The sequence below is a fragment of the Pyrgilauda ruficollis genome, unplaced genomic scaffold, assembly GCF_017590135.1.
Source record: "Pyrgilauda ruficollis isolate IOZ18807 unplaced genomic scaffold, ASM1759013v1 scaffold145, whole genome shotgun sequence".
In the NCBI taxonomy this organism is placed as follows: Eukaryota; Metazoa; Chordata; class Aves; order Passeriformes; family Passeridae; genus Pyrgilauda; species Pyrgilauda ruficollis.
In genome coordinates, this window is record NW_024513099.1 from 872,047 (window position 1) to 897,362 (window position 25,316).

Genomic DNA, 25,316 nt, shown 5'->3' on the forward strand with positions numbered 1-25,316 from the left:
AAAACGAAATACAAGCGGCGGAGGCTTTAGCGCGGTCGTCGGCCCCTCTCCAATCCGACCCCGCCTTTGGGCTTCCCTTGGACGGGCGTTCGGCCGGCGGCTGCCCCGCTGAGGGCCGCCGTAGCGCGGACCGCCGAGGCACCGGGACGGGCGGGCTGCGGCCAGGATGGCGGGGTGAGGCGGAGGGGAAGGGCCCCGAATGCCCAGGGACCCCAGCGCGGGGTTGAGGTGGCGGCTGGCCAGCGCGACGGGCTCCACTGGCTCACCGCGAGCGACGGTGCCTGTGCTTGCGGAGCAAGGCCCGTGGCAGCCCCGGGTCCACACTGCACCTGAGAGCAGGATCTGAGGCAGCCTCCGGGGAGCCGGAGGGTTGGGGTTGAGGGGTGGGTGGCTGTCCGTATGCCAAGTGGTGGGAAGAGCAGGGGGGAGCCAAAGCAAACACATGTGATGCTGCACATCTTCTCGTGGAAATGGTGTTGGATGCCCCACAGAAACGGAGGGGCAGCTCTCTGATATCTCCAGCCCAGGAATAGCAGGGCATCCGCCTTTTGATCTCAGCAGCTGGAAATGTATGTTTAAAATAATGACACCGCATAGGGAGAATCTTTTCCTCGTGTTTCTCCCCGCTTTGCCTTTAGGTAACCGCTGTGCTGTAGCTCCCTGTGCGCGCTTAGCAGTGAGAGGAAGAGAGGGAGAAAGGAGGGAGGGAGCTTGGGAAGCGCTGACTCCGCCAGTGGGCGTTTTCTGGCGGCCGGGGCTGGTGTGGAAGCGGCACTGCAGTGACTGTATCTGCCTTTTTGCAGGCGAGCGCACACATACAGGGCAATATTTGCCTCGCTCAAAGAAAATACAGATTGTTTCCGTTTTCTTGCTTTGAATGCGAGGTGGGAGCATGGGGAAAAGCGGACTTTAAAGGGGATTGAAACCTCTTGGCGGTCAGTCGCGCCCTGTCCCCTCTGGCCTAAAGGGGGAACGGAAATGTGAGGATTTTATGAGGGCGGAGAGCCGGGGTGCCGAGGAAATAATGCCCAAGAGTTGTCGGAGGGAACGCAGGGCTGATCCGCTGTTGCCCCTTGTTTGGCTCCGTCCTTTTTCGGCTTCCTCTTTCGCTTTACTCCTGTATATCTTCTAGACGTCCTGCCTTAAACTACCGCGAAAGGGAGGGAAGAGCGGAAGCATGTCCAACTCGGAGAAGCAGATCTTATCCCGCCCCTTGGCCCCCCTAGCTGCAGCACCCGGGGAAAAGCCCGGCTCGGGCAGCCGCCCGCTCCACTCCCATGGCCAGAGCGGTGGAGGTGGAGGCAGCGGCGGGTCTCCTCCTCCTCCCCCCGCTCCTGGAGACGACTCGGCTGCCTGCAGCTCCCTCTCTCTCCTCCTAACAACCACCAACAGCAGCAGGAGTCGCGCTACAGGCACAGCCTCCTCCGCCAGCATCGTCTCTAGAGCGGCAGCGGCTCCTTTCCTCGTTCCAATCCCCTCCTTCTCCTACGCTTCTCCATCTTCTTTTTATTCCTTGCCGCCGCCTCCTCGTTTCCCCTCCTCATTTTCCTTTAACCTCACAAGTCTCCAAGGGAGGGAAGGAGGAGGAGAGGCAGCGAGAGCGGCAGGAGGAGGAGGAGGAGGAGGAGGTGGAGGAGGAGGAAGAGATGTTGGAGGAGCAGCAGCAGCAGCTCACTTGATCGCCCATCCAGGAGGCAGCGGCAGGAGGAGACTCTTCTGTTCTTCCTCCGTCCAGGGCTTGCTGCTCCGTTCCGCAGCCGGCGGCCCCCGACAGCACCACTCCCTGCTCCTCCTCTCCCCAGCCGCCTCTCGCCCGTGGTCCTGCAATTCCCTCGGTGCTGCAGCAGCAGCAGCCCGCGGCGACGGGATTCGAGGAGGCGACGGCCCCGGCGGGAGCAGGACTCCTAGGCGGCGGCAGCGGCAGAGAGGCGCCTTCTTCTCCTTCTCGTCTCCCCTGCTCCTAGGGCCAGACATGGAAGATGGATCTAATTCTGCAAGCTGCTTTAGGAGGTTTACGGACTGTTTCTTGAATACAAGTAGGTACCGGAGCTCTGTGCCGGGCGGCGTGTCGCGCGTGTCTTGCGGCAAGGCGAAGGGCTGTGTCCGAGGCTGGGTGCATGCCTTGTGGAAAGGGCATTTCTTTGTGAGTAGGGGGGAGGCGAGGACACAAAGGGGCCGTATACGTGGGGCGTGCGTGGACGCATGGAGGAGCGACCGGGTGTGTATTGAGGATGTACGGACAAAGGGGATGCTGGATGTAATTGAGTGCTCTTTGTGGGAGCTGGCTGTTAATGCCTCGAGGATTTCGACATTATTCCGGTATCAGACAACTCTACGTGTATGTATGTCAGCCTTTCGCCTGGTACATGCTTAATTTGCTCAGGAATGACGCGTAGAGGAATGGAGACTGTCCCCCCTACTTACTTGAACAGGCAATAAGGAAGCATTATGGTATCGGCAATTGACAGACAAACTGCAGGGGAGGACCGAAAAGGGTGAAATGGATCGCTTCTTTCTGCATCCCCCGTCAGATCTGCCACGCGCGTTCACATTCCATATTTCTGATTCGGCTTCGGTAGCGGGTGCCGCCTTCCCTTGGCTGTGGCTCGTTGTAAGGCGGGCCAGGAGCCCGAGAGGAAACATGTGCTCCTTGCTACGAGCGGCTGGCTCTGGAACGGGGGTAGTGAACGGCTGGCGGGGAGTGCGGAATAAAGGGGGGATTAAGGCGTTCCACAAAGGGCTCCCGCAGCCAGCTGTTCCCAAAGCCTCGCTGGCTCCCACCGAGCCCGAACGCGGGGGAAGGGCGCGGGGCCGCGGTCGCCCCGTGCCGGCAGGCGGGAGTAGGGCCGGAGCTCGGCCTCCTCTCGGTGCGGGGCTCGGCGAGTGCCCTCCCTGTGCTGGTCGGGGGAGCCCGGCGGGAGCGGCCCAAGCCCTGCGGCGGGTTGTGGGATCGGGGAGGAGGCTTCGTATGGCACAAACTCCCCGTTCGCAGGGACGTGCGGCCCCGTTGCCCCTTGGGTGTCTCGCTCTCCCGCCTCCAAGGCTCTTCCCCGGCACGCCGCGCCCCGCCGGCTGCGCGCCCCGGGGTTGGGGTGGCCCCGGAACGGCCGGGGCTTCGGGACGAAACCTCCCGGGGTCTGCCTGACCCGTCCCCCTGCCAGCCCTCACTTCCAGCACCCCGCCGGGAAATGCGCTGGGCTTCGGTGTGGTCACGGGACTAAAGAATTTACAAGCGGAGCAGGTATCAGTTATTTATTTTATATATATATATATTTTATATATATATATATATAAAATAAATAAATTTTTTAATTTTTTTTTTTTGCTTGTTTTTTTTGCTTGTATTGTGATGCTTAGGATGACTTCTGTCAGCTGTGGCTATATTTTCTTCTTGTGACAGCTCCTTAGTTTGTGGATCTATGCCTTAAGGTGTCCCTAGACTTGAATTGTAGTCTTTTAGTATACTTTTTTATAGGTGGCTTTTTGGATACAGATGAACCGTGTATGGTTCATTGGGGAGATGTGAGAAGAACTACAGAGATGTCCACTGAAACCTCATTATCTGTTTTATTACTTAGAGCTGTCTTAAGTACAAGAGCCTGCAAGTGTGGTAGTACTTGTGTTCCAGAGTAGTGGTGAATAAAGATGATTATTATATTTGCTGCACTATGTTTTTTCAACTTTATTCAATAGCTGATTATAGCACAGAGCCACATACTTGTTTAGTCTTGAGACCTGAAGGGAATCCTAAACTCTTCCAGTTTTAATTTTCTTTGTGTTTGAGTGGGGTAGAATGCTGACATGCATGTGGTACAATGCTGATGTTTTAGAATAAGTGGTCTTGAAAGCAATGAACTGAAAAAGGGAATGTGTATCATATACGGCAATTCACTCCTATGCTAGATGAGGAAAAAGATGATGTGGAAAACATCAGCTTTGTTCTAAACAGCTTTAAAAGCAGTAGTGAATTCAACTTACGCTACTTTATGAACTCTTGAACACAAGAAATTTGGTTGTCTTTCACTGATTGTGACCTCTGACTGAAGATTTTCCGGCAGGAAGGGAGCAGAACTGTTCTTTCCCCTGTGAGTTTACTGATGTCTAAGAAGATATGCAGCCTCTCTCTGTGGATACACTTTTCCATACTCCACAGCTCGTGCTCATGAAACTTTCAAGAACTTAAAAGTCTGATATGCACTTTTTTGAATGGGATTGAAACTGACCAGTGGGCTCAGCAGGTATTAGTGAGGTCAGATAGACTGACAGACAGACATTCACATGTGGTGCGTATGTACATATTTGTACCCTTCCCTCCCTCCCGAGTGATTGCATAAATCTGATTTCCTTAGGAAACAAGGCTGAAAAAAGGAGTGGAGGGAAGTCAAACAAGATACTATTTGGTTCCAGTGCAGCTACTGCAAAGAGCACTTGTCCAGCTGTTTGGAGTGGTGTCCACAGTCCTGGTTACAATGCAGCTGGAAGGCTATCATTGTTATGAAGAGGATGAGATCATGTAAAATAATGGAAATAATGTGCTGTGTCTCATAACTTTTGTTTCCTGAATTGTATTTTAAGTTCTAAATTATATCTATGTGCATATATATGCTCTTTGACTTTAAAGACAAAGAAAAGAGCCTAAATATTTTTGCAGAGAACCTGAGGAGAGCTGTAGGGAAGAGGACTGAGAGGAGTCCTTCTGGAGAGAAAATTTAAAAGTGGCATAACAGAATCATCAAGAGTGGAAAATAGTGAAGTTGCTAGAGATATAGTCCTTCTTTCATTTCAGCTCTTCTGACTTGCATGCTCTTCAGTCAGGATTTTGTTAAAAGGTTATTATTATTAAAATTTTAGGTTCTGCAATACTCACTTTGTGCCATATCTGGTTATTTATCTTATTAAAATTCCTAATGAAAGACTGGACTGCAGAAGCTTTTATGAACTTTGTGTGATGTATGTTTTTTTTTTCTTAACTGTTCAAAGTCTTGGTGCATTACGCAGTGTTTTAAGAAACTTTTAGTATTGAACATCCTGGATCAATACTCCAGTGGAGTTCTGTCGTATTTAGAATACTGCAAGTTGCCAGCTATTCCAGTATTTCAGATTTCTGGGAAATGTCTTGCCTCTAGGAGAGCATACCGTCTTCCTTTCACATTCCAGGTCTTCTCTTATGGTGCAGATGTATCATGTATCATCTGTGTCCCATAAGTCTACTGGCAGGTATGAGTTCTTTCCACTAGGTGGGCTTTCTGCTTGTCAGAGAATTATCAGTGTGTTTTTATTGTATACAGTTACCTTTTTTTCTGGCTGTTTTAGTCCATACTTCATATGCCACATGCTAAGACTTTCTGATTAAGCAGCACTCTTAAGAAAGAATACATGTAAGATATGTTGTTCAGGAAGAAAATAGCAATTGAAATTTAAATAATGTCAAAAGTATTCCTGTTACTTAATCTAATGGAAAAGTTAATCTTGTCTTGACTCTGTTTTTCCTGGTCTGTGTATTAATTTTTTTGCAGTCAGGGTGTTCTAAGTTAAATTCTGATCTTCAGCAATGAATCCCTTGTGTGAAGGAAAACAGGATTTGGTTTTCCAATTAAATCATGCTTAAAATTTAGAATATGTAAGAAATGAATTACATGTGGTTTTCACCCCATGGGTTCTGACTCCAGGTTAATTGAAAGCAAAACTATCACTAAAGTAGGCTATAGTTATGATGAGTGATGTCACTCAACAGCTCCTATCACAACTGGTGTTTCACATTTTGCATTAATGTACAGAAACATGATGTATCCTGGTCTGCAGCACTGCCACTCTACTTAGTGGGATGACAGAAAAATACATAGGGCAAACAGCAAGGAATGCCATGGAAAGGTAATGAAAACCATGCAAGCACGAGCAGTGGAGAAAGGCTTGCTTTTCCAAATCAGGTATTTTTACAAATGGTTGTCTGTAAAACATGCAGTTTGAATTTGGAATATCTAATGTTCTGTCCCTTAGACTCCTCAGCTCTGCTGCTTGTGCCTGATGGTTTGGGAGTACCTAGTGCTCATAAGTCTTGAGAGAGGAGGTAATGCCTTCCCTGTTAACTCAGTAACCTTGCTTCTCCTGTGAGATGAACTGTGGAAGGTGTGATTATGCACAGTGGGATAGTTTAGATGAGTTGGGAGATGGTTTATTTTTGCCACTTGTGTGAGGAGGATGGTAGCTTATTCTGACACAAGGCTGGCAGGTTCATTCACCCCATTTGTGTCCTTTTTGGTTTTGCTCATGTTTAAGCCACCCTCATCAACTGGACATGGTGAAAACCTGAAGTGTGAAGATGTGTTTTTCTTCAACATGTTGTGACTTAGTGACTTGATTTTGAAAACAGTTGTGTGAGTTCTTACTTGCACTAATGATCTAGGGCATATACCTGGCTGTCTTGCTCTTATGTCGTCTGTCATACAGATCAGTACAACAGTAACTTCTGTTCAGTTTTAAGATTCTGTGATATTTTCTAATACAAATAGATGACAACCAATGTTCTCTCAATATTATGGAATTGTGGACTTAGTTTTACATTCAGAAAGTTAAGAATCAGAGTCTGTGGGTGACTGGATTTTGAAGTTGGATAAGGCTTATGCAGCTTGTTGATTGATATTAACCTTGCTTGTGTTTAAAATTCAGATTGAGTTTAATATGGGCTCATTTTTTTAATGCCACTTTAAAAAGTATTTGAGTTTCAAGTAGTTCTGTTTAACACCTGAGCATTTGATTTTTGCTTGTTTTAAAATATTACAATGTTTGCACTGTCAGCATATTATTGTATTCTAACTGAAAGCTAAATCATAAGTAAAATATATATATATATAAAGAAAAAAGGCTGTTTGATGGTTTTTTAATTGTTTTTATACTCCCTCTGCTGGCTGTTTCAATTACAAGTACCTGTACTTGAACATTGTTACTAAATCTGCTTTTTCTTTTACTATTTTATCAAATAAGTAGTAAAGTGTATTGATTTAAATCTGTTTGGGTTTTTTTTCCAAGTATAATTGTTAAATGGAGAAACGCGATTTGCAGGAATGGGAAATCTGACACTTTTTTAAATGAAACAGTGTTTCCATTTTTGTTATACCTTGTATTGATTTTAACTCCTGTCCTAAAAACAGTTGAATCTTTGGGTGTGTGGGTTCCATCTTCACTAGTAAGTTTCACAGAAAGAACAATTAATATATTGTTCCAAATTATTGTTTATCTGTTTCATTTGTTGTAACAAATTTATTGTCCAGCTTTGAAGAACAGCTGTGATAAAACATAAATCATTATGCTATTTTTTGTTAAATGAAAAAAAGATAAAATTCAGTTATGAGTTTGACTTCCTTTTACATAATTAGCTACAATGGTGAATTCAAAGTGTTCTGGAGATGTAAGGGATAATTTCTTAAGGTACTGATTTTGTTATAGTAGAGTAGAATAATGTTCATCCAAAATATTTATAGCACCCAAAAATTGTAATTTCTAGGAACCTCAGAGATTATACACAAGGATTGCTTTATGTATTATGGAAATGAAGCCATTGAATTTCCTATGGGCGTCAGTTATGGCTAAAACAGTTCAATATTTCTTGTTGATATTTCTCCTAAAGTTCCAGGCTACTCGGTAGCGTGTCCTTGCTTGTGCTGGTGCTTGGCTTCCCCCAGTCGGAGTTTGAAGAGTGCCACCTACTGATTGACAGCTCCGAGAGCGCTGCTGCCTTTGCTTTCTGGAGGCTCTCGCAGCTCAGCCTTGCTTGGCTTGGGGATGTGGCAAGTCAATGCAGGTGAACCTGACAACTGTGTGGAATCAAGTCTCAGGTTTGAGCTCTGCTGTTAAATAATGCTTTTTTGTTTGGTTGGTTGGTTGGTTGGTTTTTTTTAACCTAATTTGTTTCAAGGTGAGGACACAGGATTTTCATCCTGGCAGGTGGGCTTCCCTTGCCATCTTTGTCCCCTTTTAAAAGCTTGTGAGAAAGTGTCATATTTCTGTGGTTTCTTCTTCACTTCTTGTCAAGCTGTCATAATTAGTGTGGGAGGAACCAGCCTGGCTGGTGTTTATTGAAGACTTTGGCTCCTGCAATACCAGACAATGTAATGACGTGTTGCACACTCAAATGAGGCCGTTCAAAAGGCAGGTAACAGACTCACCACCATGACTTTGCTAACAGATGAACATTCCGTAATGCTCATGATGTGTTTGTTTTTGCCGGAGAGAAGGACAGTTTGATTTAAAAGTTCTAAATTTTTACAGGAAAGTCATGCATTAATCTTTAGTTTAGTGCACTTTAAGAATGCTTTATTTCAACATTAAAGTATGTTAATTACATCTTAAAAAAACAAACTTGGCAATAATATGAATTAGTTAAAAAATATATCATTTACATATATAAAAGAACTCCTTTGTTTCAAAATTCTTTTAATATACCTTTTCACAGTGATTTGTTGCTGCAGGAAGCTTTCTTAATTCCAGCTCCTAAGCATCTTGTCACAGGTGGCATTAAGAACAAAAAAATATTGGTTTTACAAATTTCATATTTTTTTGGAAAACACATTGATAGCAAGTTTTAGTCTGAGTGAGGTTTTTAACAATAAAATGTCATTTCATTAAGAGATGCCAAATCTTGTGATTCGGAAGGACTACAGCTGTGGTCAGTATATCACCTGAAGACTTTCTTAACTAGTTCTGGCTCAAGAATACTAAAAGAGAAGGCTTTTGAATATTATTCACTGCCTTCAGAAAATCCATAGTAATGTTATTGATATCTAATGAAAATAATAACAAAAAACCTCACTGTAGAAGCAGCAGTAGTCATCTTGCCTTCTTTGGTGCTGGGCCCCAAAGAAGAGATTGTCAGGGTCTGAGACCAGTTAATCCTCCTTCCATCTGAAAACTTTTAATGTTTTCATTAGCACTTATTGATCTGATTTCTTGTTTCTGCATTATCAGCCCACTCCCATGCACTACAGCTGTATTTCTCTTAATGAAGTTTATTCAACCGATAATAATTTCAGCATTTTTCCTTCCTCTCTCCTTCCACTTGCATCAAAAAGAAATCCCCTAATGTCAAGCCACAAATACTTACTAAATAAAAGGAAACTTTTGCGTCTGAAGTTCTAATAACTTTGTTTTTAGAAGCCTCACATCTCTAATTCTTCTGACCCATACATACCCAAAATAGCAGATATTTGTAGCTGCTGACAAGCACTGCTATGCTTACCTTAGTAATATTGCTTGCTTTGCTTCACCCTGTGGGGAAATTTCCACACTGGCAGGAAAGAAGCCACTTTCATTGTGATGTATATTTAAGTAGCATTTTTGCAACATTGTGGTTCAGAGAATAAGATGTTTACTCTGAATTAAGGTGGCTAAATGTGCATCCTTTTTTTTTCTTTTGTAGTTTTCCTAGCTGCCTAGTTTTTATATCTCCATTGTGTTTCTTCTATAGGGTCTTATTTTATTTGCTTCCAAACTGGATAAAGCTACTTCCCTTTCTTCTAAAGGTCTTTGACTTAGTCTTAAGAAAAAAAAAAAAAAGAAAAAAAAAAAAAAAAAAAAAAAAAAAAAAAGGGTCCCAGTATTTCACTAACAATTTTTTTCACCAATACATAGCAGCTGAGTTTATGATAACTCATTTTTTTACTTACACTGGGTTTTTTGTGTTTATATTTTAGTTTTCTTTCATGCATATACAGATAACTTGGCAGCTTCTCTAGAGTGAATTATTTTTTGGAACATAGTTCTGTCAGTTGTCCTTTCTTTGCATGCCTGTCTTTTAGTTATATTGTTATTTCAGTTTTTTATTACTTTTGCCTTGTCCGCCCATAAGCTTATTTTAGCTGATGTTTCATTCTTGATTGCTGAGTTGTGCTGATTTTGTTTCTTCCTGCAGTGGTCTAGTGTTTTATACTGTCCTTTTTACAATGTTTTTTTTCTCTCCCAAATAGTTCTGTTGTGTGAAGGCACTATAGTGGTATTATTTTTATTCTGGTATGGTTCACTTAAACTGTATTGTCTGGATTTCTTTTGGTGAGAAGAAATTTTGCATGGTAGTTTGAAAATTTTCATGATGTGTTCTGTATTTGCAGTGACTCATTGTATTTCCTAATCTACCACTGTCTGCCCAGCCCTAAGTGTGATGTCAGTAGAAATTTTTTCTTCCTTTTTTTATGAGCACATGTAGGACTGATGAAAGTTATTGTTTGATGTAACAGGAAACTGAACTCATCTGTTCTCAAAACAGCACTGCCTTAGCTAATATGCTCAGGTTTCATTGTGCCAGGCTTCCGTGTCTCATTCTTGAGAGCAAATTGCTTGTGTGTGGATGTGTCCCAATGTTCCTGTTTCTTCAGACTTCAGTTTTCACCAGTATAGACTCCTGAGACAACTGCTTGTGGAAGTTGCTTTTTTCATGGATCTTAAGTGTTTAATGTAGTTTTGTGGCTTTCAGCTCATGATAATGAATGCAAGAAGGTCTTTGGGTTAGGGGTGCCATTTTGAGAAGTGCTTTGAGACATCAGAGAGAATGGCTGGCCTGCAGTCTCCAATGTTTATAGAAGAGTACAATTTCTGGCTTAGCTCTTGTGATGGTAGAGAGAATAGGATCATTTGGCATGTTGCAGGAACTTTCATAGACTTTTTGCGGGTAGGAATGTGCTTGTAGATTGTGTGTATCTTTCAGACCTTTTTTGGACTTTTGTTGGAACTATATGCAATGCTCATGCTTTTTGAACTAAGCACAGCGGATGTGGGCTCAAGCTTTAGTCCTGTCTGTTCTGCTTAATTTTTAGTGAGCTCCTTGATCCAGTTTAGACTGATGCCTAATTGCATGTGTGTTGGGAGTAAGCAGATGCAGACTGTTCCCAAAAAGCACTGGGAATTATACTTCGATCTTCCCACCTTATGAAAGGATAAGATTTTAGCTTTGCAGACAGAAGCTGTGTCATGCCCCTGTACTTTGTGGTTAAAGATCAGCCTCTGGGCTGTTTTAATTACTTGTTTAGGGACATAGTTCTACGGGGTAGCAGAGGAACCAAACAGTCTAAACTGTGGCAGTGGACAGACCTCATTTCTACACACCAAGTTCTCTTAGGGAATGAACCACAGGTTCTACAAAGTCCTGAATGAAAGATGCATGCAGTGAATAAGGGACCATATTGGAGGACATGGCTTGCTGCCTAAGTCAGCACAGCACAATTATTTATATTTTCTGCCTTTGTTTCCTGGACTTGCTGCTTTGAAAGGATCTTTGGAAGTTGTGACTAAAATGTGTAAATGAGTGTTCACAGCAGAACAAGAAGACACAAATTTGGTCAATTGACAAGGATGAATGAAATGTGTGTGGTGGTATTATGTATCTGAAGTTAATGATGATGGTGGAGACTTGTCCATCTATGAAAGCAGTATTGAAGGGACAAAAATCAGGAATAGAATAGGGAGAAGACTGGAACAGTAAGAGGAGTTTAACATTTTTATTGCTCAAAGGAATGCAATCACAGCAGAAGAAAATGTTCATCCTTATAGGGAACGCTATTTATAAACTTTAAGAGGTTTCTTATGGGGTAGATGAAAGGCTTGATATGTAAATATCTCTCAGCAAATTATCAAATTTCAAGGGAATCTCTTCAATGAAGTATAAGATTGGACTGAAGTAAAAGATTACTGCTTTTTAAGTGTGTGTTATTTTTCTTTTTAATGTCACAAATGCTTTCTTTCTGCTTGACTATTAACTTTTTCCTCCTTACTAACAACATAAGTGTGTGTGGTGAATCTTATATACTTTATGAATGTGCTGACAGATAATAATTTATTTCTTTACTTTTTACAGCTTAATGTTATTTTCATGAATAGCCAGCTGCTATTTGACAATCATTTGTTTATGCCAGGTGAGAATGTCCTTTACCATTGGTTTTTAAGGTCACTCTGAAAGTTTTACTGTTCTGCCCCATGTGGTTTTTATTTCCTTTCCTTGTTTTCATTTTTTAAATTGCTTTAATTGTAGTTTAATAACTGATTCACCTTGTTCCTGGTTTTTGGTTGGTTTTTTGTTTTTGTTTTTGTTTTTTTTCCAACAGTTTATTAAAATGTAATTCTGGCTACACGTAGAGCACATGCCCTTCTCTGTCTCTTAACGTGAATGGCCTTGTGGGGGCTCTGGCCATGGATATGTTGTGAGTATAGGTAACGTCACTGTGGCTGGCTGCTTTGATGATGGTGACCTCGTACTTGTCCATGACAAGCCCTGGTTCTTGTTTACAAGATGATGTTGCAGGTGTTACTTTCTGATTTGACTGCAAGGCTGACTTTTTGTTTGTTTTTCTTCATTCAAGAAAATTGTACTTCTGTCTGTACTTCTTTAAAAATTATGTTGAACTCCTCTCTTAGCACTTTGCAACATCTTGTTTTAACAACTTGTGTTTGAATCAAAGCAACTAGCCATTCTGCTGTGCCAAGAAACACTTCTTCCCAAGCACTTCTGAAAAGGAGGTTTTTGTTTCTCTTGTTTCACAATTCTTTTCCTGTTTATGGAGCTGAAGGGAGGAATAGTAAGGAAGTTGAAATTTCCTATATATAGCAAAATTGAAAAGAGAACATGAAAACAATTGCACAGTTATATTGAGAAATATTGGGATTTTTGAATTCTTTTGCCAGAACAGAAATTGTTTAAGCTTTATTTAAATATAGTTCTGTTCTGAACTTCACTTCAGAAATTAAATTTAGTTGACAAACTGATTTTAAATCCTCTATAAAGACTTAATATTGGCTTAAACCCATATGATTTTTGGTATGTTTTGAATGTCAGAGATGAGCTCTGGCAGGTCTACTAGTGGCAACTGAGGTACTTAACCTGTGCTTCTTTGCTTGAGGTCACTACCAGCTCAGCAGAGGTAGCAGGAAAAAAGCTCAAGCACATTGTTTGGCTTCCTAGCCTGTGATACACGCAGAGGTGAAGGTCTGCTGACTTATTGGGCTGTAGGCTGCTGTGATAGATGAAGAACTGCAAAGAGGACCTTGGGTCCTACTCGTGTGCTGGTAATCTCTAGAAGCAGATTACAAAAGGCTGTTAGGAGCAATGAGGGCATAAACTGTTACACCGTCTGGCTTCATTCTAACTTTTCTGTTAGTTCTGGAACGTCTGATCTCAAAGCAGGCAGTTTCACGGGGCTGAGATATGTTAGGTGCTTGTTGACTCTCTCTGGCGTAGAGTAAGTTTTTTAATGGTTCACTTCCTGAATAAGTTCAGGAAGTTGAATTTGTGGAGTCAAAGGGTAACTGGTGCTGATGGGAAACCTTGTGACACAGCCTGTTGCTGGGAGCTGATGACAGGATAATCTCTTTCATCAGCAGCTCATCTTAGATCAGCCTTGCTGTGCTTGGTACACTTACACCATAGTTTCATGGTCACTTGAAAACTAACCCTTCTGTTTAAAAATATGGCCTAATTCTTCCTCCTTAGGGCTGCTACTTCTATACATAAGTACTCTTCCCCTTGTGCAGGCATGTTTATGGGTTGGAAGTGTATGTTTAAAATGTTATTTAACATGGAAGATGAGGATATAGCATGATCTATTTAATGTAAGCTTTGCCATCTTGGAAGTCCACTTTATGAAGGTTTCTTCTTATAAACACAGGTGGGCTTTTTTCGGTTTGGTGGTCGGGGTTTTTTTTTCCCTCACAGAACTTTTGTTTCTTTGGCAAAGTACTTTCCTCAGCCCAGAACGTGCATGATGTTGATAGGAAGTGTTACTTTCTACCTTTTTTTTTTTTTTTTTTTTTTTTTTGGTAGCAACCCCCAAATCCTTCTAATTCTACCATGAAGACATTTTACAAAGATGGAATTGCTACTTTTCTTTTGGGCTTTTCTACTGGTGGTATTGTGGGCATGAAATATTTTTTATTTTCCATAAAATTGTAGAATATCCTGAGTTGCAAAGGACCTGCAAGACCATTGAGTCTGACTCTGCTCAGAACAACCCCAAGAATCACATAACAAGCCTGAGAGCACTGTCTATGTGCCTGAGAATATTGTCCAAAAACTTCTGGAGCTCTGTCAGCCTGGTGCTGAGACCATTTCCTTGGGGGGCTGTTCCAGTGCCCAACCACCCTATAGATGAAGAACCTTTTCCTAATATCCAACCTAAACCTCCCCTGACACAGCTTCAGGCCATTCCCTTGGGTCCTGTCACTGGGCACCACAGAGAAGAGATCAGTGCCAGCTCCTCTGCTTCCTCTCATGAGGAAGCTGTAACTGCAATGAGGTCTCCCCTCAGTCTCCTCTTCCCCAGGCTGAACAGACCAAGTGACCTCAGCTGCTCCTCATACGGTTTCATCTCAAGGCCCTTCACCATCTTTCTTACCCTCCTTTGAATGCTCTCTAGTAGCTTTATATCCTTTTTTGTGGTATAGGGCAGTAATAAACTCTTGTCACTTGCATATTACTGAAGAATGGAAAAGGAAAGGGATTAGGTAGAAGTACAAGAATATTCATTAGTTTTCATAGTCAGTTAATGGTTGGAGATAACCTGAAATAATTATATCCACCACCCTTACCCAGCCCCTTCCCCAGGCACTGAGTGAGCACAGACTAGTTCTCACAACAAACCCTGAAGTCTGCAAAACCAGGAACTTGAAATGAGCAACACTGTCATCTTTCCAAGCAGCTGGGGAAACCTTACCAAAATAGATGAGTAGCTACAAAGTAGAAAAATGGCAGAGCCACAATGGCTTCTAATCTGGCGATCCCTCTGTCAAACCACATTGTTTTAATGATACAAGCAGTATGTTGCTATAGCTTCCTGTAACTTACTTTGTGTTTGTGCCTATCTTTTTCTGTAAACAGCCCCCAGATGCTGAGAATCTGGGAGCCTTGGATGAAAAACATAATTCTCTTCAAGGGCAACAGTGAAATCACTTAAAATGTTCTTGCATTGAAAGCATGAAGTGTGAGGTAATTATTAGTTTTGACTACATCTATTTCTGCTACTGCCACTTTTCTAAGTTACATTTTAATTGAGGAAAGAATTAGTGCTTTAGCAGATAGCATTATATATAATACATAGTGAGAAATGGTAAAAACAATACAGATGACAAAATTACCTCACCATCACCAAAAAGACGGGGGGAGAAAAAAATGAAAGGGAAGACAAAACACATTAAAAAGAAGACAAACTAGAAGATATTATTTAGATGCTTCTTGACTGTATTTGCAATTCATAGTTTGCTGGGCACTTCCCATTTTTTGCCTCATTTATTGATCTCGAGCGTTAGAACTTGAAGCAGTTTTAGTTCACCTTTTGTGATGAATTTGCTCTGAGTTTCAGAACATACTTTCTTCTTCCTATATATTTATTGGTATGGTCTGGTCACAACTGAGTGTGCTACAGTCAGTGCTGTTGCTTAAAAAGTGAAAGATTAAGCCTACTGAGGGAGAACTTCAGTTGGTGATGTAATGTTTTTTGTAGATGTTTTCATAACTAAAACCTGCATCCTTGCATCAGTAGGGAAATCTTTCTGAAGTTATATCAGAGCTCTTGAACTTCAGGATAATTATTGGGTTTTGGGAGGAGTATCAGTAAAGGGTGTAAATAAGGAGAAATAGATAAGTACCTTTAAAAGTGACTGTGAAGTAATATATCATCAGTCTAAATGATGGTTACTGATACTTTCCTATGCTGCTACTCAGTGTGCACTTTGTCATTTACATGCAGAAGCAGTCACTTCCTGTCCTGTACTGCTGGAGGTTAAATGTTTACTTTATTTACTGGTGTCTTTTATATTGTTTGGCTGTCAAAATCTGCCTGTGAAGTCTTGGAATCTCCTCTGGTCTGGTCTGGTCTGGTTGGGAAGATCTCTTTTCCCCGACCCAGCAGCCAAAGAAGGAATCGAGAAGTCTTCGGTTCATGTTCTCAAGGTTGTTTATTATTTCTTTATCGAAAACATTTTCTGTCTGGCCTGCCAAGGTCTGTTCTGCAGGTCGGTCTGAGGCACACACTACGCCTCTCGGGCTGGTGCTATCTTTTATTCTAAAAACTGTGTTTACAGTTATGTTCCAATACCTATCACCTATGTTAGACAGTGACTTTCTACTCTAAACCAATCTGTGAATGCCAACATCATCCTGAACATGGATGCCAGGGAGAAGAAAGAAGAAGGACAGGGCACACCCAAATCCCTCCATCTTGGAACCTCTGACCCCCATGTACAGAATTCCAAACCCCCCCTGTACCATGCTCCAAAATTTTTCCCTTCACCCTGTGATTGCTACTACTATGCTACTTAAACTTTTGTGACCTGTAATTCTTCATATAACGTTGGTAATTTGCTCCATGAGTTAAATCGAATTTCCAGGTGTCTTTGGCTTCCTGCCAGAGTCTCCGAGCCCCTGCCAGGGCTTTGAGCCATCCAGGGCATCAAGAGAGATGTCCGGGTTCCGACAGTGAAGATTTAGTCCTTAAGTTTTATCAACTGATCACCTGATGTGAAGTTCAGTGAAACTTTTGAAGTAAGACTTGGGATTTATTTAGTTAGTTTTTAGCAGTTTATCTCAGACTTGTTTGGCAATAATCTTGTTCTGAAAAGAAAACCAAAATATATTTATGAATTATGAATTATTTTGGTAAAATGCTGCAATGCAAATATTGTCATCTTACTGACATAATGCTTTCTTTTTTTAGAGCAGCGTATAACTTGGGTACCAGCCAAACTGCTGCTCTCCTATTTTATATGTCTTCATATTTTAGAAAGTTTGCTTGCTTGGTTTTTCTGCTGAAACACCATGAATCTGCACCTGTGCAATTCAAATTTAGTAAGAAAAAGACCAAAAACCTGTAAACCCCAATCAATTCAGTAGTCATTAGATCTGAAGTCTGGATATTCCTGATGCTTTTTCTTTTCTCCTTCTTTCTCCATGCCTTTCCTGCTGTCTGGAATGTCTCCTATCTTATAAGATGGGCACAGTTTCTGTGGACACTTGTTAATGTCACTGTTGTCTTCCCTGCTGCTGGTTTTCATGAACTCATCTGACACATGTGTGGTACGGTCAAATTTGATTACAGTAAATTATAAGGTCAAAATCTATTTGTATGGGCAAATTTTGTAGCTGACAAGCCAGTAAGGCAATTGCATGTTTTGCTACTTTTGACTTTTTAAGGATATGTTGGGTTTTTCTTGTTGAATCTTGTATAGATAGCTTGAAGTTTTATTAATGATGGCTCTAGTTTCTTTGTAGTCCTAAGGTTTTTAGTGCTTTATGCACAAGGCAGAGGTACATAACCTCTGCAGGAGAGGTCAATGATGTTTTCAGTAGCTTTTGCCTTCTCAAGTGTCATTTACCAAGGACTCTGCGATCGAGTCATCGTGATAGGAAGTGCATCTCAACTGATTCAATGCATTTATATTTTCTGGAAACAGAACAAAAATCACAGCTCTGCTTCGTTTAATGTGAAATTTGTCATTTATTTCTGTTGCCATGTGTCATGGTTTTAAGCCCAGCTGGAGATGAAGCACCACTATTTATTTATCATATTTACTCCTATAATTTGATCTTTTTGTTGTAATGGGTTGTTTGTGCTTTATGAATCCAATTTCCTGACATTGGTCCCTCAAAGAAGTATTGAAAGTTTTTATTAATGAAGAGTATTTTTACAAAATATTTTGAAATATGATGTAATTAAATCGGATTTCAGCAAAACTTCTAGTCTTTTTCTCTGCAGACTCTGCTAAAACAGGAGATCAACATAATTAATATGGCAAGAGGGCCTAGGTGCCCACTTGCCATATCAAGGTAGATGGACTTGAAAAATTCTTCAAATAGACTAAATATTTATCTAATGCATTTTACTCCTCTCAAGATCTATGTAGTGTGTATTTCTCCTGTCAGGAACGTATTTTCTGATGAAGATGCATTCTTTCTTCTGAGTCTGTCTTGGAAACTAAAATGCATTAAGTTGAAACAGTATTACTTTGTTCCTGTTGGCTGCAACTGTAAATGTTTAAGCCAAATCAGTTTTTTGTCTCATATGTTATTTTTTTCTATTTTGCCTAAAATCTCATTTAATCTGAAGTGGAAACACATTACATTTCATCACTAGAGAGTATTCAGTGTGTACTACTGAATACTGTGTTTTGACCTGTGGAACACAGTGACTTGTCTTGCTGTTTTTTTTGACATGGCTTCCTCTGCTTGACTTTGGAAAAAGTTTTGGCAATATATGGAAGAACTTAAGCTACATGAAGTACAGGTGGTTGGTTGGAATGCTTGGAGTGCCCAACTGTTTTTGTCTCATCACAGTTAGAAAACACCATACAGAGATTTACCTTAGTGGCAACTTGTAGAGTGAACAACTCTGTGTATAAAATATGTAACCAGAAAAATTTTCAAAAATGCTCCAAAGGAAGAAGCATTCCCTTATTTATTCTTATATAGCCTTGGTTTCAGTGGGGAGAGGATTGGAGGAGAGGTGTGATGTTTAGTAAATTTAGCTGTTTTTTGCTGTATATAAAACAATGGTGGTATAGGAGCTCAGAAAGCATACAGCCAATTTAAAAAAATTAAAATATATAAAGCAAAAACGTCCCTCCTGTGTACAGACATCACCAAGATTTTTTTAGGCTTCAGCCAGACTGCTGAATGTTGTGATGATCTTGTGAAAAGTTCTGTAGAAGTTTGTAGACACTCTTAACCATTGCTTATGCATGCAGTTGTGGAAGCAAAAATGACTACTTGCATAAGTTCCCTTCTGTCTTAGTCATAATGGTACTCTGATGGATCTCTATTATTAAAAATAATAGTCATTATGTTATGGAATTGTGTTATGGGTAATTTTCAATTCTAGCGCATGATCTCAAGGAAGATTGAAAGGCATGGGCTGAACCTCATCTTTGCTTTGAAGGCAATGGCAGCTAGACAGACAGTTGTTCCTTCTGTATATTGTAGTATAGATGACTCAGTGGTTGTTTTTTTAATTGGCTTAACTCTGCATAAATCTTGCTGAAGAGAACTTCTGCAAAAGGTTTAAAAACAGTAGGATAAAATTATTTTGTAAAGTAAAGCAAAGTATGTTTTTGTAACAGCTGTAAGATACTTTGTTTATGGTCGCTTTGTGGCTGTTCCTCTTGTCAGGCCAAAGATGAATTTGCAACTCAAAAAGCAATAAAACTCTAAACAAGAGCTGGATCCACAGTTGAAAACTGTACTTAGATTTTTTTTTTTTTTTTTTTTTTTTTTTTTTTTTTTTTTTTGCGAATAGACCTTTATTATTTTAAGTGGAGTGATGTATCTCTAAACTCATTTGTGAATTAAATAAAAATTGTTTTAGCTTCAGATTTCAGGAGAATTAACTTTTACACTCTTAGATGATCTGAACTAATGATTAAGGTATGTTTAGCTGGTGAAAGTTTTTGTTTTTATACTGTTGGTGCACTCAGTTCCTACTAAAGAGAAAAGTCATTTGAAGCAACTGTCATCCTCTTATTTTGTTTCTTTCATCATTTTCTTCATATTTAACCATTCAGTTATTCACATGGCTTTTCTGTAAAATCATACATTGGCAGAAGCTCAAGGGCATGACGTGCATTTTGTGTATAAAAAAATAGAAATCAAAGGAAAGGAGGGAATTGCAAGCCATGGTGTACTTTTCTAATGAAACTTCTACACAGCTTTGCTGCTGATTTCTCCTTATTTGTATGTCTGACCGAAAATGAAAAGCAGCTTTCTTTCACTAACTCCCCCATAATAAAAAATAGGTTTTTTTCTCTACTGGTCTGTAGATGGGAGTGGAGATGGCAGCTTGTGTTTTACTTATGAAAGGATTGTGATATTTTTGTGGAGCTTTTTAGAAAATCAGAACATTAAATAGCTATTGTACTAAGGGACACCAGCTGTGAAATACACTAGAGGTGTATTTCTGAATTGTAACTTACATTTTGGGCTTGAAACAGACTTTTCATTCCCTTAGTGTTTGTGACAAGTATTAAAAATGAATTGGTAAGGATAATGTTAGTCCTGTAGCAGCTGGAATTTTAGAGTGAGGAGATGGTTCTCTTGATCAGATGCTGCAAACAGGCAAATCCCTGCTTTGTCCTCCAGCCAGCTGTGCAATGTTCAGGGCTGAAAATCTGTCAACATAATTTTTTTTTTTTTTTTTTTTTTGGGACGCTTGTGGAAGCAGACCATCAAAGCTCCATAACAAACACACTTAAAAGTTGCTGGAATAATGATTTGGATAAGAATAATTAACTTAATTCCAGGTTTTGAAGAGCACAGTGTAACCACCTGAACAAGAATATTTGGCATCCAATTATGTTCCAGTTTGTTGTATTTAACAAAGTTTTTCTTTATTGAAAGTGGAGACCAAGAAGTTTTTGTTGCAGGAGATTTTTATCTGGTTTACAGCATATTTAAAGCTCCTTTACCCTTTTATCTGAGCTCACAGCAATACTTCATACACTTGCTACCTTTGGCTTCAATTCAGCTTAATTTTCTTTTTTTTTAAGTTTTAGAGACATCCCTTTCTTTGACTCAACAGATGGGCTTGTGACATATATATAAAGCAGAAGGCTTTATGAAAATAAATGCTAGTTGCTGTTTCTGAGGCTGTGGTGAGGAAACAGTCTTGCTGGTAATGGGGGAGAGGCTGGAGTTCAAACTATATATGTAAACCAGCTTTCCATTCTACAGTTTTTCTTTTGGTGTTCACATAATTACATATACACAGCAGTTGTTTTTCAGTGGTGTAGCATTTTCAAGTCTGTGCTGGAGGGATGAAATAACCCTTCATCTCATGTAGTGGACAAAAGGAGGAAGAGAAATAATTCTTTTAGATGCTGTTGTTAAATGGCAAACTGCTAGAATTGCTGCAGTTTCACTTAGTCACCTGCTCCCTTCCCTTGATGATTTTAAGTTATGCATGGTTTAAATTTAGATTTATGGTGAATATATTTTTCTTGACAAAGGTACGATACATTAGTAAAATGCCCATGTGTTATACATGTAGAAGGTGGGCAGCTAGTGGAAGCTAGGGAACGAAATAGAGTACTACCAAGTGCTCATAGCAGTATTTTTAACAACATAAAACTATATGTTCATATCTTCCTAAAATACAAAGGCGGCATTCCTGGTGCCTCCCCTATTAGGGCTACCTGCTGAAAGGGTGAGAGTGCTTTCAGTGGTCTTTTCTCCTTCCAAAACTTGTCATTTTTAATTGATTCCTGCCACCGCCTTTTAGTAGATGCAGTAGCATCAGGAAGAGGGTTTTTTGCGGTGTTATTTATTATCCCATCACAGCTTCATTTCCGAAGATACTTCCCTCAGAAAGAGCAAACACCTGCCCCCATGCTGACAGCTTACCAAGGGAGAACAGCTGTTAACTGAGTGATACTCATAATCTTTTTGAGAAGTATTAGGAATGGATACCCAGCAGTTACAATTCTGTGACTGTTTTAACTGTCCATCTTTTAACTATTTGTTGCCTTGATTAATGCTGGCAGCATAAACAGCCACACGGTTCCATTGTGAAACATACTTCGAAAGATTAACACGCGCAGGATGTCTTCATAGGAGGAAAACAGAAGAGAACAAGAAAGCATATTTAAAAAAAACCCCAGATAGAATTTTGTAGTTTCCTTGCCCATCAGAAAATAAACTTAGCTGAAAAGACAATTGGGACACCAAGAAGGGGCAGTAAGGAATTTTCTGGCAGAAGATTTAAAAAATACCAACAAAACATAAATAGATTATGACACATCAGTTCATATTTTTCCATTGAGAAAATACAGTCCCACCTACTCAAGTTTCTGAAAGAAATATGCCAGTTTCTGAGAAGCTGAAATACCAGCTTTTGATCATATTTCTTTTGATACATTGTTTATATCTTAATAGGACATAGGGACTATGGTGATTTGTTATCATTTAAATAAGGCACATTCTTCAATGGAAACAGCAGCTAGTTTTCTGGTAGATGCCTTTTATGGTGCACTTGGGTTTTAATGTTTCCTCAATCATTTCCTTTGTTGCAGCTTAAAAATACAAAGAATGGCTTGCCTCTAAGTTTCTAGGTAGCTGACCTGACTCCCTGAGAGGGGTTTCTTTGCAGGGTTTCCAGTGTGAACGGAGGATGAAATTTTTTGGCCATTGAGAATGTCTTTAATTCTTTGTACCTTGAACTTATTTTTCGGATCTGTTCAGACTATAGATTCCTCACATGTATGGGTCTTTTCCTTACTAGTGACTTCAACTACAAGTTGTGCATGGAAACGTAAATTAATTTTACAGGCCCCTGAGTATCAGAGAGGAAAGCCTTTCATATCCATAGAGTTCTTTGGGCTGTAGGTTTATGTAGAACTACATTTAAACATAAAGAATAGCAAGAAAATAGCTGAGACTTTACTGAAAACACTGGGATTTTGCTTTTTTCCTGTTTACACTTTTTCAGTGTTGCAGGATTTATTGATGTGTGATATTTATTTTATTTTAAATTTTCCTATTACTTTTCCTATTTTAAATTTTCCTATTTTTTTCCTATTTTCTTTTTCCCTCCACCAAGCCCTCAGGGACACGGCTGTCTGCCCTGTAACTTTCGCTGTCATCGTTAGCACTCCATTATCTCCCCTGGCTGTGTGAGGACTTTAATCTTCCATGTAATTGATCGTGGCGATTGCTGCTAAAGCTGTAAAGGAAAAGCATCCATTCACCTTAGTGTGAAAATGAATGATTAACGAACTCAAGAATGTTTCCTCTAGGCTCTGAACTGAGTAAGGAAGGCAGAATACCTCAGGCAGTCTAATTTCCTGGCTTGATAATAGACTGGGAAAAGAGCCATTTGTTGTCTTCAGGGTTGTCCATATATGGACAAATCTTTTGCTCATCTGAGTGAAAAGAGACATCTTTCAGGAAAATATAGAATCTTACAGGATTTTAGGAAACAAAGGTTTTATAAGCAGAGCTTAGAATAATGGAAGATAGTTTGCTTCAATGCACTTCAGACCAGCATAAGCTCAGCTTTGTATCCTGGAAATGTTTCAGAGCATGGCAGTTCTAAATATTAAGCTTGCTGCAGTTGTTTAGCAGCCTTTGTGTTGAGAAGGACCGATGGTGATGTTGGTGTAGGTGACCTGCAGACTTTTGCTGCCTTTTTATTTAGATATGGATTAGAGACTAAGAAGACATTTAAGGTGAAGTTAAATACAAGAAAGAGTGAATCTTTCACCACCTGTGGCTCAGTTGTATGCTTGTTTATCATTGTATGAAGACCTTTAAGTGTCCCTTGATGATTTGGAGAATCAAGCTGATCATTATCACTTAGGAGATTCAAGAATAGCTGAATAATTCTTGAGTTGACTGCAGAATTGTGATTTTTTTTTCTACTCACTCAAAACAGGGGTTTATGTGGGGTCCCCCCTGTTTTTATTATGAAATACAGACTGTGTGTGTAAGCAGTGATTATCTCTGCATTTCGTCATGTGTCAAACTTGAGGACAGGAAGCAGGTGGGGCAGGAATACGTCAAACTCATGGTTGAAGGATTTTGTTTAATCTACTAATATAGTTTCAACTGGTTACAAAATTTTACATGTATTATCTTTGTTCCAGGTGTAGTTGAAGTGACATCAATTTCTAAGGAATAGGGACTGTAGAAAGAGTCCTAGATTTTTAGTAAGGGACTTTGTTTAAGACTTGTCCCAATGATTGTGTTGTCAAGACCACAGACACTCAGTTTAGGACACTGGTTTACTTCTGACCTAAGGGAGATTCCATAGATTACAGGATAGCAAATTTTGTTATGTTGGTCTGGAGATTATTTTAGAGTTGTTGGCAGTCTTGAAGACTATTACATTTTGGCACATTGTAGTTCAGAGCAGCTTTAACTTTTTTCTTCCTATCTGTTGTACTTGTAAGGGGAAGTTATATAAGAGAAAGAAGGCAAGATTTTATTTTTTTTTTTAAGAGTGGTGGGGAAAAAGCAGCTTATGTGCTTTAGGCATAACTGAAAATTTCAGCTGAACTTCTTACACAGAAATAAAATACTGTACAGTAGATTGCTTAGATTTGACAGATGCTTGAAATGGAATAATTATATTTTTGACAGTAGGGAAATGCCCTTAAATATTTTTTCCTGTCTTAGGAATTAGATCAAAAAAGGTTATGAAAATATCTTTGGCTACTGAAAGTATTAAGGTTACAATAGAGGGAGGAAGGAATGAATATAGAGCAAGGCAGCAACAATCACCCTGTCTTTGAGACTAGAGTGTGTTAAGTGCTATCAAGAAACAGTATCTGGATTGACTGTGTTACTGGGCAGGACATCAAGTAATGTAATGCAGTTTCCATAATATTGCTGTAAATACGTGGGATTTTGTAACTTAATGCTCTTCAATCAGCAGGAGATTGATGTGCCCTAACCGGCCTAAATTTTTAACCTTATATTTTTTCCGTGCTGTGGGGAAAGTACTTCACTTTTTTATATACTTATTCTGAAAAAGAAGGATTTTTTAATTTGTATTTTATGATTTTTGAAATAAACGGGCAGGAGATCTTTCTCCTTTTTAATGCCTTTATTAAAGAGATTCAGCTCAGGTGGGGAGAAATCGACAGGTTGCACCCACGCCGCCGCTGTCCCCAAGAGTGGCACGGAGGAGGAGGGTGATGCAGCTTTGTCCGCTGGTCTGCAGGCAGAGCTGGGGACTGCGTCCTCACAGGAGATTCGCAGATTCCTAGATTCCTACTCTTCGGTCCAACACTTCCGGTCTCCTCCTTGGTGAACATCCTTTTAGGTCAGGGTGAGAGGCAAAAAGGATTCAAGCAGGCACTGGACTTCGCGCCCATCCTTAGACATCACCTAGGTCCCCTAATTCTATATTGGCTCGTCTTTAGGGGGTTTTCCTGGAAAACGGGAAGATTTGGAGCAGTGCATTTCTCATCTGCATACGAGGTCTCAGGCCACTCCTATTTTCCTGATGCTGCCGTGTCCAGGTGTTGCTCCCGGGCAAGCATCAGGAGGACAATGGCTAAATCACCACCCTTTGACGGGCAATTAAAGAAGAACTCTTATCAATGAAGCTAATTTAACAGCAATTGGTCTAACCGGTTTTAGCTCTGTAACCTTAAACAAAAATAGATAACATTTTATTCATAACAATTTTGTTTTAATTGGAGAGAAAAAAAAAGGTTTGCTTCTCTTTGCCTTTTAAACTTAGCAGTGAGTGCTTCAGTTTCGTGATCATCTTACAGTGCTTTCCTCTTACAGAGCTGACTTAGAACCTTTGCACAGATCTTCAGCTGTGAAAACTATTATTGCATTTTCTTGCCTT

General features: G+C 40.4%; 1 protein-coding gene across 1 annotated transcript in view; it reads left to right on the forward strand.

Moving 5' to 3' along the window:
• The first annotated feature begins 987 nt into the window (after positions 1-987).
• Positions 988-25,316, forward strand: part of PDE10A (phosphodiesterase 10A) — a 168,609-nt gene continuing 144,280 nt past the window's right edge. Inside the window, exon 1 of the mRNA XM_041460579.1 lies at positions 988-2,036. Coding sequence (XP_041316513.1) covers positions 1,178-2,036 — 859 coding nt within the window. The 5' untranslated portion in view covers positions 988-1,177. The remainder of the gene's footprint in view (positions 2,037-25,316) is intronic.